The sequence below is a fragment of the Aotus nancymaae genome, unplaced genomic scaffold (genome assembly GCF_030222135.1).
Source record: "Aotus nancymaae isolate 86718 unplaced genomic scaffold, 86718_ANA_hifiasm-v0.15.2.pri h1tg000029l, whole genome shotgun sequence".
Classification (NCBI taxonomy): domain Eukaryota; kingdom Metazoa; phylum Chordata; class Mammalia; order Primates; family Aotidae; genus Aotus; species Aotus nancymaae.
Genome location: NW_026988442.1, coordinates 28822205 through 28835654, shown reverse-complemented (window position 1 = coordinate 28835654; position 13450 = coordinate 28822205). Strand labels below are relative to the sequence as shown.

The 13450-nt window shown below is 43.5% G+C and overlaps 1 protein-coding gene across 2 annotated transcripts in view; it reads left to right on the top strand.

Moving 5' to 3' along the window:
- B4GALT5 (beta-1,4-galactosyltransferase 5) overlaps positions 1 to 12417 on the top strand; it is an 82944-nt gene extending 70527 nt beyond the window's left edge. For both annotated transcript variants that reach the window (XM_012467431.3, XM_064382507.1), the window contains exons 4-9: positions 1168 to 1292; positions 2226 to 2342; positions 4746 to 4933; positions 5631 to 5753; positions 8014 to 8115; positions 8931 to 12417. In XM_012467431.3, coding sequence (XP_012322854.1) covers positions 1168 to 1292; positions 2226 to 2342; positions 4746 to 4933; positions 5631 to 5753; positions 8014 to 8115; positions 8931 to 9078 — 803 coding nt within the window. In that variant the 3' untranslated portion in view covers positions 9079 to 12417. The remainder of the gene's footprint in view (positions 1 to 1167; positions 1293 to 2225; positions 2343 to 4745; positions 4934 to 5630; positions 5754 to 8013; positions 8116 to 8930) is intronic.
- Positions 12418 to 13450: the final 1033 nt, after the last annotated feature.

The following is a 13450-nucleotide window of genomic DNA, read 5'->3' as shown; positions in this document are numbered from 1 at the left end:
AGTGTTAGAAATAGTCATGCATGGTATTTGAACATATTCTCATCCATATATGAATAATTAATTATGAGTATATAAGTTGTGTTGGAAGCCTTACTGTTTAATTTGCATGTCTCACCACACATATATAGGTTTTCTCTTTAAAACCTGCGTTTGTCTGCATCTAGATATAAGCTTAGTTTGGGAAGGCTAAGATTTGTGTATCAGAAATAGGCTTTGACAGACCTAAAATTAATGTTATCACAGTTCATTGTTTCAGTAGCATTTATAGATTGTTATTGTACCACTTCCTGACTTAAGTCAGAGATGACCAGCATTCTGAGTTAGGACATAATCAGTCAGGGTCCTGAGCCACTGGTGAATGGATTGAGAGGGGTAGTGTGTCTGCGCTTGCATCAGGAGCAAACTGACATGACTCTAAGCTCAGCTGCATTTCTCCTTCTCAGAAAAGCTCAGCTGCAGCCAGGTGCAGGGGCTCAGGCCTGTAATCCCAGGAGTTTGGGAGGCCAGGTTGGGAGAATCGCTGGAGCCCAGGAGTTTGAGACCAACCTGGGCAACATAGTGAGACTCCATCTCTATTTATTAAAACATATTAATAAACTGGAAAAAAAAAAAAAAAAGGCTGGGCGAGGTGACTTATGCCTGTAATCCCAGCACTTTGGGTGGCCAAGGTTGGTGGATCCGTTGAGGTCAGGAGTTCAAGCCTGGCCAACAAGGTGAAACCCCATCTCTACTAAAAATACAAAAATTAATTGGGTGTGGTGGCTTGTGCCTGTAATCCCAGCTACTCAGGAGGTTGAGGCAGGAAAATTGCCTGCACCCAGAGGTGGAGGTTGCAGTGAGCTGAGGTCACACCACTGCGCTTTAGCCTGGGTGACAGAGTCATACTCTGTCGAAAAAAGAAAAAAGCTCAGCTAAAAGTCTTCATTTCTTCTTGCTCCCTGACAGAAGCAGAACTCTAAAGCCTTAATTCCTTGATTTGCCTCTTTACCCTGATAATAGTGAGGAACTAAAATGCAGTGAGGTGGAAAGTAGAGGAAAAGACTTCCATCCCTGCTAAAAACACATTCTTCTGAAAACATTGCATTTCTCTAAGAGAGTAAAACCTCAGGCAGAGGAAAACTTAACCATTTTCTGATTTATTAATCCCTTTTTCCTCTCTCTGTTCAGAGGGCCCAATAGACATAAACATGAGTGAAATTGGAATGGATTACATTCATGAACTCTTCTCCAAAGACCCAACCATCAAGCTTGGAGGTCACTGGAAGCCTTCTGATTGCATGCCTCGGTGGAAGGTAGGGTGTGAAGTCAGACCCAAAATGCTGAGAAGCCCACCTGGGTTTTGCCTTTGGTCTGAATCACCATTGAATTAGCTAACCATGACGTTTTGTCATTTTTATCCTACCCCCTCATGCAAAGTCTTTGCGTTGTGTAGAAACATTTTGGAGGAATGGGTTCCCACAAGGACTCTTGTAGACACAGAAATTTGCATTACTCTGATGACCAAGCAGGACCCTTAGGTCTTCCTGTCAGGAGTATTAACAAGGGGATGAGGGCATTGGTAGTCTCTACCCACCCATTTGCAGAAGTCATCTGCACAGAGTCAGTGCTTCGTGCCTGTTCTCCATTGGTTACTACAAGATTACTGGATTAAAAAGCAAAGTTATCTGGCTTGACACTGAGATTTCGTTTTTTTCTGCCTGACCATAGAAGCTGTGACCCTGGCTCAAGTCCATTCTTTCAACAGATATCTATTAAAATGTTTATTCTGTGCCAGCCTTGTTACGTGCTGGTGATGCAGCAGTGATCAAGGCGTTATCTGGAACAGATCAGTATCCAACCCATCGCGGGGATGTAAAAACAATTTAATAACCAGCATTTGTACATTGCACATTGTAAGGGAAAATACTGTTTTGTGAAGCTTGTTTTAATTGTAAGTTTATAGATGTATTTTTGTCACAGTGTAGAATGTGTTTTTTCCTAGGAGTTATGGCCTAGAATGAATTGCAGGCCTACTATGTACTATAAGATATGGTATATATAAGAATAACATTCATCTAGGTCCAAGGGCTGACTTGCCAACATAAGTCTTTGTTTAGAGGAAGCTGAGGACAAGATAGCCAGCCTCCAAGAACTCCTGTGGGTTGGTCACCAGTTCTGCAGGATGGTCCTGGTAAGGAGTGAAAGTCGAATCCTAACTGTGCTACTTTTGCTGTGATGCACTCCAGGTGGCGATCCTTATCCCCTTTCGGAACCGCCACGAGCACCTCCCAGTCCTGTTCAGACACCTGATTCCCATGCTTCAGCGCCAGCGCCTGCAGTTTGCATTTTATGTGGTTGAACAAGTGAGTGGTCCTTTCTTTTCCTTTCTTCTTTCTCTTCCGAGACAGCAGTTTAGGATACTGCAGGTTATCCACTGTTGGTGTGAAGAGCCAGCAAAACTGAAATCTTAGGATTGAGTTGCCTGAGGTGGGAAGGGGAGCAGAGAACAATTCTGTGCTCCTGGTTTGAGATGTTTATTGCCCAGTACTGGGCACACTTGAATCCAGGAGAGAATTTTGTTTGCACATGAACAGAGGCCTCTTGTGTGGTGGTTTTGGTGGTGCCTGCAAGTCCCACACGCAGGAAGTTCCCCTTAAGATGAAAAGCTGCAGCAAGATCCAGCACGGAGGATGTGGCCTTGGAGTCAAGAGACTGTAGTGCTTGTCCTCTGTCTGCTGTTAATTAACCAAGTGGCCAGGGACGTTTGCAGACTTTTCTGAGCCTCAAGGTTTGGTTTTGTTTTAATCTTAAAAATATTGGTAGTGGGCTGAGTGCGGTGGCTCACACCTATAATCCCAGCACTTTGGGAGGCCACAGCAGGCTGATCACAAGGTCAAGAGATCAAGACCATCCTGGCCAACAAGGTGAAACCCTGTTTCCACTTAAAATGCAAAGATTAGCTGGGTATGGTGGTGCACACTTGTACTCCCAGCTACTCGGGAGGCTGAGGCAGGAGAATCGCTTGAACCTGGGAGGCAGAGGTTGCAGTGAGCTGAGACTGCACCTTTGCACTCCAGCCTGGTGACAGAGTGAGACTCCATCTCAAAAAAAAAAAAAAATTAAAAAAAATATATATATACGTACTGAAGCAGATATAGAGGTCATAAACTGAAGAAGATGCAGGTGGAAAATTCAGTCTGTAAATCTTTTTTTATCTGGTCCTGCATATATTTTTTATTTGGCTTTAGATGGAACACAACCGTCCTACTGTGGTTTTCTCTTGTGTGGCCTAGTTTACATGCTTATATTACTGACTTGGCTTCTGTAGGCATTGTGAAGTATGTGATCCTTGAACTAGCAGCACTGTATCCATAGATAAACGAAAGGTTGACAGATTTTCCTGAATACACTGATTGTCAACCTGAGGGCCTGTTGCATGCTCACCTCTCCCTGTGGGCACACTTTTGAGTCTTTTGCTCTAAGTGGTCAGCCTGGAGCTTGCCTTATTCTGGAATGAGGATAAAGGGCTGAGCACCACTGCTCAGCAAGGCCGGGCATCTGGGAGATGTTAACAATCTATCTGCCTGTCCTAAATTGGGTATTTTGATACTGGCAAGGGTGAGTCAATGTAGCATTTACACAGTTAGGCTGTTAACTGATTTGAACTGGTCTCTTCATGAGCCTGAATTCTTTACCCCTATAGACTTGAGTCCCTGGCATGCTCAGTGACTGTTCTCTTAGATTTTAAAAATAAGACAAAACCAAAAACAACTCTTTGTAGTAGATTTGGTTTATGAACAGCTACAGATTGGTTGATATGCTGAAGAGAATGATTGGCAAGCAGTAAAAAGTAGAAATGGTAATATTCTCTCATACCTTTGTGGAGTGGGGTACTCTTCTAAAGGCTGTTATAAGATTGAATTTCTATCTTCAGTAGCCTTGAGAGAGAGAAGCTTGGGTTTGCTACCATTTATATTTTTAAAGAAAATGGGGCCCAGAGGTCCAGCGACTTTTTCTTTTTTTTCTCTCTGTTGCCCAGGCTGGAGTGCAGTGGCATGATCTTGGCTCACTGTAGCCTCGGCCTCCTGAGTTCAAGCAATTTTCCTGCCTCAGCCTCGCCAGTAGCTGGGATTACAGGCATCTGCCACCACGTCCAGCCAATGTTTTTGTATTTTCAGTAGAGATGGGGTTTCACCATGTTAGCCAGACTGGTCTCAAACTCTTGATCCACCCACCTCAGCCTCCCAAAATGCTGGGATTATAGGTGTGAGCCACTGCACCACCAGAGGTCCAGTGACTTCTGGGCCATACTGTGAGTGAGTTGATGTGTGGTGCTGGACCTGGTTATACTAGCCCAGTGATCTTTTCCAGTTGGTTCTAATCAACTCTTCTTTAGGCACAGCAAAGGCAGTAAAGATTTTGCTTCAAGATTTTTTTTTTTTTTTGAGACGGAGTTTCGCTCTCGTTACCCAGGCTGGAGTGCAATGGCGCGATCTCGGCTCACCGCAACCTCCGCCTCCTGGGTTCAGGCAATTCTCCTGCCTCAGCCTCCTGAGTAGCTGGGATTACAGGCAGGTGCCACCATGCCCAGCTAATTTTTTTTTTTTTTTGTATTTTTAGTAGAGGCGGGGTTTCACCATATTGACCAGGATGGTCTCGATCTCTTGACCTCGTGATCCACCCGCCTCGGCCTCCCAAAGTGCTGGGATTACAGGCGTGAGCCACCGCGCCCGGCTGTTTTTAAAATAAAGTTCTGTTTCTTTTAGGTTGGTACCCAGCCCTTTAATCGAGCCATGCTTTTCAACGTTGGCTTTCAAGAAGCAATGAAGGACTTGGATTGGGACTGTTTAATTTTTCATGATGTAGATCACATACCAGAAAGTGATCGCAACTATTATGGATGTGGACAGATGCCAAGGCATTTTGCAACCAAATTGGATAAGTATATGTATCTGTAAGTATCTTTTCCTCTTAATTAAAGAGGTTAAATCTGAAAGGATGATAAGCGATGTGAAGAAAAGGGAATCTAATTAGCTACAGCCTAGATGTCCATTAACTGATGGTTGGATAAACAAAGTGTGTATATCCATATAATTGGAACACTATTTGGCAATAGAAAGGAATGAAGTACTGATATGTGCCAAAACATGGATGAACTTGGAAAACATTAAGCTAGACACAAAAGGTCATGTATCACATGATTCCAATTATCTGAAATGTCCAGAATAAGCAAATCTATAGAGACAGAAAGTCACTAAATGGTTATAAGGGGCTAAAGAGCATAGGGGGATTAGGGAGTGATTGCTAATGGGTGCAAGGCTTTGCAGGGGGCATTGATGAAACATGTTAAAATAGATTGTGGTCCTGGTTGCACAATTCAGTGAATAAGCTAAAACCATTGAATGATATACTCTAAATGGGTGAATTGTGTATGGGTGTGTCAACACTATTTCACTCAAGCTATTAAAAATCAATTGGCAAAAATTCATTTTGCAACTTTGATTGATACATGTCAGCATGAGGAAGCAAGTTCATATAGTTCAGGTCAGGGGCACAGAGAGCACTGTTTTTAGTCCTCAAATGAATAACATTCTAGGGAAAACAATTACCCTGTAACACTCAGATGATTGATTTCCCATATCTCATCCTAGGCTTCCTTATACTGAGTTCTTTGGCGGAGTGAGTGGCTTAACAGTGGAACAGTTTCGGAAAATCAATGGCTTTCCTAATGCTTTCTGGGGTTGGGGTGGAGAAGATGACGACCTCTGGAACAGGTACCTCTGCACTGTTTTTGGTGTCTTCTAGAAATGCTACCTTAGACTGCAGATCGATGCTATCAGATAGGAATATGATGCAAACCATGTGTGTAATTTAAAATGTTCTAGTAGCTATAGTTCAAAAAGTTAAGAAAAAGAAAATGAAATTGACCAGATGTGGTGGCTCACACTTGTAATCCCAGCACTTTGGGAAGCCAAGGTGGGAGGATCATTTGAGCCTAGGAGTTTGAGGCCACAGTGAGCTATGATTATGCCACTGCACTCTAGCTTGGGTGACATATTGAGACCTGTCTTAAAAAATATACACACACACACACACATACAAATTACAAGTTTTTTAAAAAAATCTTAATTTAAAAATATCTTAATATCTTAAAAAACAAACTGTATATCCCACCAAAGCAGCTATTTTCTTTTTACTCCCTTGACATGGAAAAATAAACTTAAAATATAATTTAGCAGTTTTTTCTTATAATAAAGAATACGCTCATTGTAAAATACAGATCAGTATAGAAATAAAATAAATTACCCTCAACAATAAGTAACATGTTACCATTTCATTGAGTTTATTTTGTGTTTAAAAAGTGGCAGGAACAGTAATTTAAAATCTCTCTGCATCAGTTTTTAAAATCACAAATCTCGGGATTGTAAGGATCAAATGATGTAATGTGTATGGAGCTCTGGCGTATCTGACATGTGATAAGCTCTCAATAGATGCTTTAATTACATCAATATTAAATACTCTGCAAACAGGATCTTAAATGGCTCCATTTAATTCCATTATATAGATGCACTGTAATTTATGTAACTATTTCCTGTTGTATATTTAGAATCTTTTCCATTTCTCACTAGTTAGACTGCGATATAGTATTCTTTTGCTAAATTCCCGTAAGCGAATGTAGTCATTAAGTCTCTTGTTTTAAAGTTCTGTCCTTTAATGGATGCAGATAAGGTTCTTAAAGAATATTATAACTAAGTGCCCTTCCTGCCATAAGGTTCTAACAAAACTTTCCACTTTACCAACATTCTGTGTACTAAATGCCCACTTCATTGGAACCACTCCATACTGAAGAGTAGAATATTAGTGATATGTCTACGTAGATTTAGCTGTGCCATCACATAAGGCTTGTATTGTACAAATTTGTGTGAACAATCCTGTGTGTGAGTGGAATAAAGTAATATTTTTATGGAGTAAGTAAAGATAACCTAATAAGGAACAAAGGCAAAAGAACTTCCACCTGGTATCTCTTTACTTTGTAGCTTGGTTTTTGAAAAGTATGTGTTCGTTGTTAATTACAAGTAATACTTTGCTGATAAAAATTCAAATGATAGACTGGGTACTGTGGCTCACACCTGCAATCCCAGCTCTTTGCAAGGCCGAGACTTGAGTATCACTTGAGCCCAGGAATTGAAAACCAGCCTGGGCAACAGCGAGACCTCGTCTCTACAAAAAAATAAAATAAATTAGCCAGTTGTGGTGGCACATGCCTGTAGTTCCAGCTACTCAGGAGGCCCAGTTGGGATGGGAGGATTACTTGAGCCTGGGAGGTCGAGGCTGCACTGCACCATTGATGGCCCCACTGCACCCCAGCCTGGGCAACACGCAATGGACCCTGTCTCTTAAAAAAAAAAAAATTCAGATGATACAAGTGTCTAAGTGTTAATCCCTAATTAGATTATATTTTATTCCCAGGAAGTAGCCATTTCTTTCTGTACTTTTTTCCTTTTTTTTTTTTGAGATGGATTTTCTTTTTGTCACCCAGACTCAATCTTGTGGTGGCGAAATCTTGACTCACTGCAACCTTCACCTCCCGGGTTCCAGTGATTCTCCTGTCTCAGCCTCCTGAGTAGCTGGGATTACAGGCCTGTGCCAGCATGCCCGGCTAATTGTATTTTTAGTAGAGATGGGGTTTCATCGTGTTGGCCAGGCTGATCTTGAACTTCTGACCTCAAGTGATCCACCCGCCTCAGCCTCCCAAAGTGCTGGGATTACAGGCATGAGCCACTGAGCCCAGCGTATTTTTTCTGTTCACATGAAAAAAAATTCAGTTAAAATTGAGTTTTAACTCAGTTTGTTTTCTTTTTCTTTTCTCCCCCTCCCCTTAACTTCAAATGACACAGTGAGTCATTTGAGTGAGCGAGAAAGGTTTTGCTGTGTGTGATTTCCAGGGTAAGCTTGTAACATGGATTGTAGGCTTTGGTCACTCCTGGACTATTACCATTGTATCTAAAAGCCCGTTGTCTTGGTCTTGGACAGAGTCCAGAATGCAGGCTATTCTGTGAGCCGGCCAGAGGGTGACACAGGAAAGTACAAGTCCATTCCTCATCACCATCGAGGAGAAGTCCAGTTTCTTGGAAGGTTGGTGCAATTTATTTATGTCTCTTGAAAGTATCCCCTATACTTTCATGTCCAGATGTCTTAGAGCATATTACAACCCCTCCTCTTCTTCCCCTCTCCAAGGCCCTGTTCTCACAGCTGTTTGACAGTTGTTGCATGTATTTTAACTCTGAGGCAGACCAGTAGGGGGATCAGACCATTGGTTGAAAATGTCAATAGTAACATTATTTTAAGGAAATCACTCATTCTATGTCTTCAGCATTGTGGTCTCTTCAGTAGCCTTTGGGGAGTTTGAGAAGAAACAGCTTGGGTGAAAGTCCCTGAGGTAACAGAGCAGCTGGCCCCTTTCTGCAGGCTCCCATTCTGAACGGGTGTTCTGAGCTTTTGTCTGTGTGGTTGCAGTTGCTGTGTTACCTTTTTTTTTTGGTCTTTTCTAAATTGTGGGAAAGACTGCTCCAGACAACCAATTCTAATTGCTGAAATTTTGTTTTCGTGGAAGTAAAATGGCACTGAATACAGAGTATGAACTTTCTCATCTGTTGTATTTTTAATCTTTTCCCTTCCACTTCCCCACTCTCTAACCTTGGCCAAGTTATCTAACATGACTAAGCCTTTCCTCATTTGCTAGCAGGGGCTGGGTGGGCATTAAATGAAATAAGTAAAGCACCTGGCATGAAACACAGGAGGTGATTCTAATAACTGCACTCAGCCTGGCATAGCAGAGTGACCGTGCGCCCGCCTCGTGCTACGGAAGTGCTGCCATTGGCTGCATCATCTGACTGCAGAGGTGTGGATCCTCACTCAGAGCCACCTCTTCTCTGTTCGGCCCTAAACAGGTATGCTCTGCTGAGGAAGTCAAAAGAACGGCAAGGGCTGGATGGCCTCAACAACCTGAACTACTTTGCAAACATCACATACGACGCCTTGTATAAAAACATAACTGTCAACCTGACACCCGAGCTGGCTCAGGTGAACGAGTACTGAGAGGAGAGAATGTACGTTTGCTTTACCCACCGCCACCAAGAAAGCAGTCTGATGAGATTTTTTTGGGGGAGGGGGGTCTACACAGCAAGAGAACAGAAATACAGTGTCTCATGAAGGATCACAGGGTTTGGGGGAAAATGTGACAGCACACGCACAAACGCCTTCACTGGATCAGCTGCTGGGACCGAGGGAGTGAGCTTGGGGACTTCCTTCGTCAGCACTGGCTTTCTATTTTCACAAGACAGACGTCTGTCCCGCTGCTCTCTCCCCGTCTCCTACCCCACATCCTGTCTTAGCCACAGTCTCCAGAACCCGTGATGAACTGTGATCTGCCGTGGTCCTGCCGTGGAGCCTGTCCCTTACATGTGACCTTGCAGCCTCTTGGCCTTCAGAGCAGAGGCAAACCCAGCACAGGGCAGCTGCGTTTTAGGAAGAGCAAATGAAACTCCGCACCATTCTTCTATATCTTTGGTGTTCTCTTTGGTTTCATTTTTTAAAAAAAATTACCTTTGGGTGGGGATTGAGGGTGGAGGGGAGGGTGTTTGGGAAAGATAAATAGACATAAATATATAACAATCACTTCTTGAAGAAGTATAATTGTAAATAAGCCATGTAAAATGCCTTTTTAAAATTTAATTTCTAGCTGGCTCCAGTTCAAACCGAGGATTTATATATTAGACCATTTATTTGGTTGGCAAGTGCAGGAACTCAGTTAAAATGCAGTTGAAGGATATCTCCCGAACGGCTGTCACCTTGGTAAGGGAGTGGATATAGGGCATGTCACAAAAGAACAAAATAACCCGACCTTTATTGCCGGGAGCTGGCTTCTGCCTCTTTCTTTCTCCCCACGAGTCATAGTCCTCGACTTCTGCTCTGGATTCACTCTTCCCTGTTGGCCACGTACGCGCTCGTCCCACTCTCCGCTAAGCAGGAGGCTGCTGTTAGAGCAGGCTGCTTTCTGCCCAAAGCAGGCCCTCTAGGGCTCACTGCGCACACATCCCTGGCTCTCCAGGCTTCATGTTTTGTCCTTTTATCAGCATGTGGTTTGGGAGGGGGGTTGTATGGGAACCCATCCCCTCTTTTTTTCTCTGTGGAAACTTGGCCACAGTTTCTGAACAATGTGCCTACATTACCAACTGGCTTCAGTGATTCCTCTGTTTCCCTTTTTGGTTTCTGGAAAGATTCTTTGTCAACATTAGTAACTGATAACAGAGAACCAAGGAGCACTGGAGTAGGAAAGAATTCAGCCAGGGAACCGGTGACACTTGTGTGCTCTGGGGAAGCTGGGATCCAGGAAAGACCGGATTGAAGCTTTGAAATTAGACTAACAAAGCTCCAGATGGCAAGAGCCCAGGTGCGCTGCTTACACCCCCACCTGCATTTTGAAGTCATACTCTTTTTTTTTTTTTTTTTTTTTAAAGACAGGGTTTGGCTGTGTCACCTGGGCTGGAGTACGTCGGCACCATCACAGCTCACTGCAGCCTCCATCTCCCAGGCTCAAGCCATTTTCCCACCTCAGCCTTCCATGTAGCTGGGACTACAGGTGCACACCACCATGCCTGGCTAATGCTTTGTATTTTTAGTAGAGATGGAGTTTCGCCATGTTGCCCAGGCTCCTCTCAAACTCCTGGACTCAAGCAATCCACCCACCTTGACTTCCAAAGTACTGGGATTACGGGCAGGTGTGAGCCATCATGCCCAGCCTTGAAGTCATATTCTGAATTGTATTTGAATTTGTGCCTCTTTGTTTTTCCCCCGAACCAAAGCCCTCAATTTGTAGTCCCTGTCCGCTTCTGCAGAAATCTGGAAAATGCCAGTTTTCCTCTCCCCGCTTTCTTTTCCATACAACATATTTATATATTGTGATGAGGAGTACTTTCTGAAGAGTACTTTGTATTTTTTTTAATTGCCTTGTTTGCCTTCAACTTCCTTGATTTTCATGGTTTACATGGGTGTGTGTGTGGGGGGGGTGTGTGTGTGTATGTGTGTGTGTGCATATATATACGTGTGGGTTAGGGCTTTTTTCGTTGCATGTGATGGTTCTGTGGACATATGATCCCCACAAACTGTGGGAGTGATTGGCCAGGCCTTGTTTTTATGCTTGTGTTTTCTTTTGAAGAATAGAGTGGTATTTAGAAAATAAATTGCATTGCAAAGCTCTTATCGGCTCATATGAGAGAGCAGGCTCCTGCCCTTGAAAATGCTGGTAAGCTATAGCATATGTTTTTTAAAACTTTTAAGCATTTCATGCTTTAAAATACCTTCACAAGGGAACATTACACACAGAGGTTCATTTGGTTTTCCTTTGTTTTATGGTGCATATAGCAATAAAGGACCCCCGACCCCATTTTGACCTCCACCATGCAAGCCCACCCCCACCGGGCCTTTGTCCCTGCCTCAGCTTTTCTCCCCTTCTCATTCTCCTCTCCCTTTTCCTCACTGAAAGCTGTGAGTTGCTTTCATTGTGACAACACTGTGATGTCATCTGGAAGGATTTGCCAGTACAGACTGATTCTGAGTTACAGGCAGCAGTGTTGTTTGAAGCTCTACATTACCATAATTACCATCAAGCACACACTGTTGGCAAAAGATTAACACCTGACTTTTAAAATGCCGATTTGAGAACAAAAGGAAAGGTCTTTTTTCACTGCTTAAAGTGGGGTCACTTCGATACCCTTGCAGTCATGTCCAAGTCTGTCTGATGAGTGTGGAATCTCTGAATGTAACTGTCATGCATCCACCAGATCTTAAATATTATATGGGAAATGTCATAGTTAAAAACGTACAGCCAAGCCTGTGTGCTGTTAATAGCGTGGAATTGTCATGTTTAAAAAAAAAAAAAAACAAGAACCAAATGTGACCTTGTGCATATGTTGACAGCTGAAATTCTTCATGGCTACTGATGGGTGGCCCCTTAAATTAATCTTGTCTTTGATTGCTGTGTGCAGGAAAAGGTGTCCCTGTTCATGCTGTTTTTGGGGAAAAGGGGGTACTTGGAAGAATACTCATTTTGACATAATAGGTCCTCTTGTCAGAGATCCTCTACCACAGACATTAATAGCTGAGCAGCAGCCACATGGATTGATGTATCCACCACCATTGACAATAGCATTGAGCGTAGCTAGCTTATTTCCATCACTTCATGTTTTTGAGCTTGCTCTTATGTTTTAAGAGGTGCCAGGGGTACATTTTTGCACTGAAATCTAAAGATGTTTTAAAAAACACTTTTCACAAAAAATAGTCCTTTGTCATTACATTATTTACTCATGTGTTTGTACATTTTTGTATGTTAATTTATGAATGATTTTTTCAGTAAAAAATACATATTCAAGAACCAAACCTTGGTGGTTGTTTCTCTTTGTCTAGGACAGGTGGGCTCCTTTGTTGGGGTCTTTCCTTTTTCCTTTCCTTTGTACAGGAGTTCAACTTCAGGCAGCTCAGCTGAGCTCTGGGTCTTGCTGGGGTAAATACTGCCTGACCCATGTTGTGGATGGGCTGAGTGAACAACTACACGGTGTAACAGAAGCACTGCTCCCACGCTGCTGCCAGGGAATGCCCACACAGGTTTTCTTTGAGGAATCACCCAGATGGTACCAATAAAGTTGAATAAGACACTTGGGTAAGGAGACTTGGGGGTGAAGGGGATGGTGAGGGTTGATGGAGTTTGATTCCAGAAGGTTCTTTGGGATCAGTCTAGGGTTTATCTGCCTGATTCTGCTCAGAGATTGTTATCATGACTTCTATGTGTTGAATGTTTGCCACTCACAGTGTTAATAGTGTCAGATGCCGGACCCACAATAATAGAGAAAATAAGGATCAGTGGCCTCGTTAAGCTTATGGTTCACTGGCAGTTATGATTAAAATTGTATCCTCAGTACATGCTCCAGAAGAGGAAGCTGTGGGTAATGAGTGCATGGTAGGGCAGGCATCCGGTGGGAATGTAGGGAAGGTGGGAGCGAGTGAGCTAGGGGAGACAAGGAACATGGGTGCACAGCTGCAGGGCAGGGAGGAAGCCAGTGTGGCTGGAGTGGAGGGCAGGGAGTGTACGGGGGCGGCCAGGCTGGGGAGATGGGCCTGGGCCTTGCAGTGCAGGGTTTGCAGGCCAGGGTGAGGAGTTTGCATTTCATCCTTAGAACAATGGATTCGAGAGTTTTCAGCAGGTAGGGCTGTGTGATGCGATTCAGATTCCATAGCAAGTGTAAGAGACATCTCTGGCTGCAGGGAGAATGGGCGATGATACAGAAGCAGAAGAGAAGCAGGGGCGAGCAAGGTGGGTGCAGGGACAATGGAGGAGGGGAGACTGGGAGATGCTGAGGTCATGCCCCCAGGATCTGCCAGCGGTGATTGGCATGGAGGATTCCACCTAAGCTGC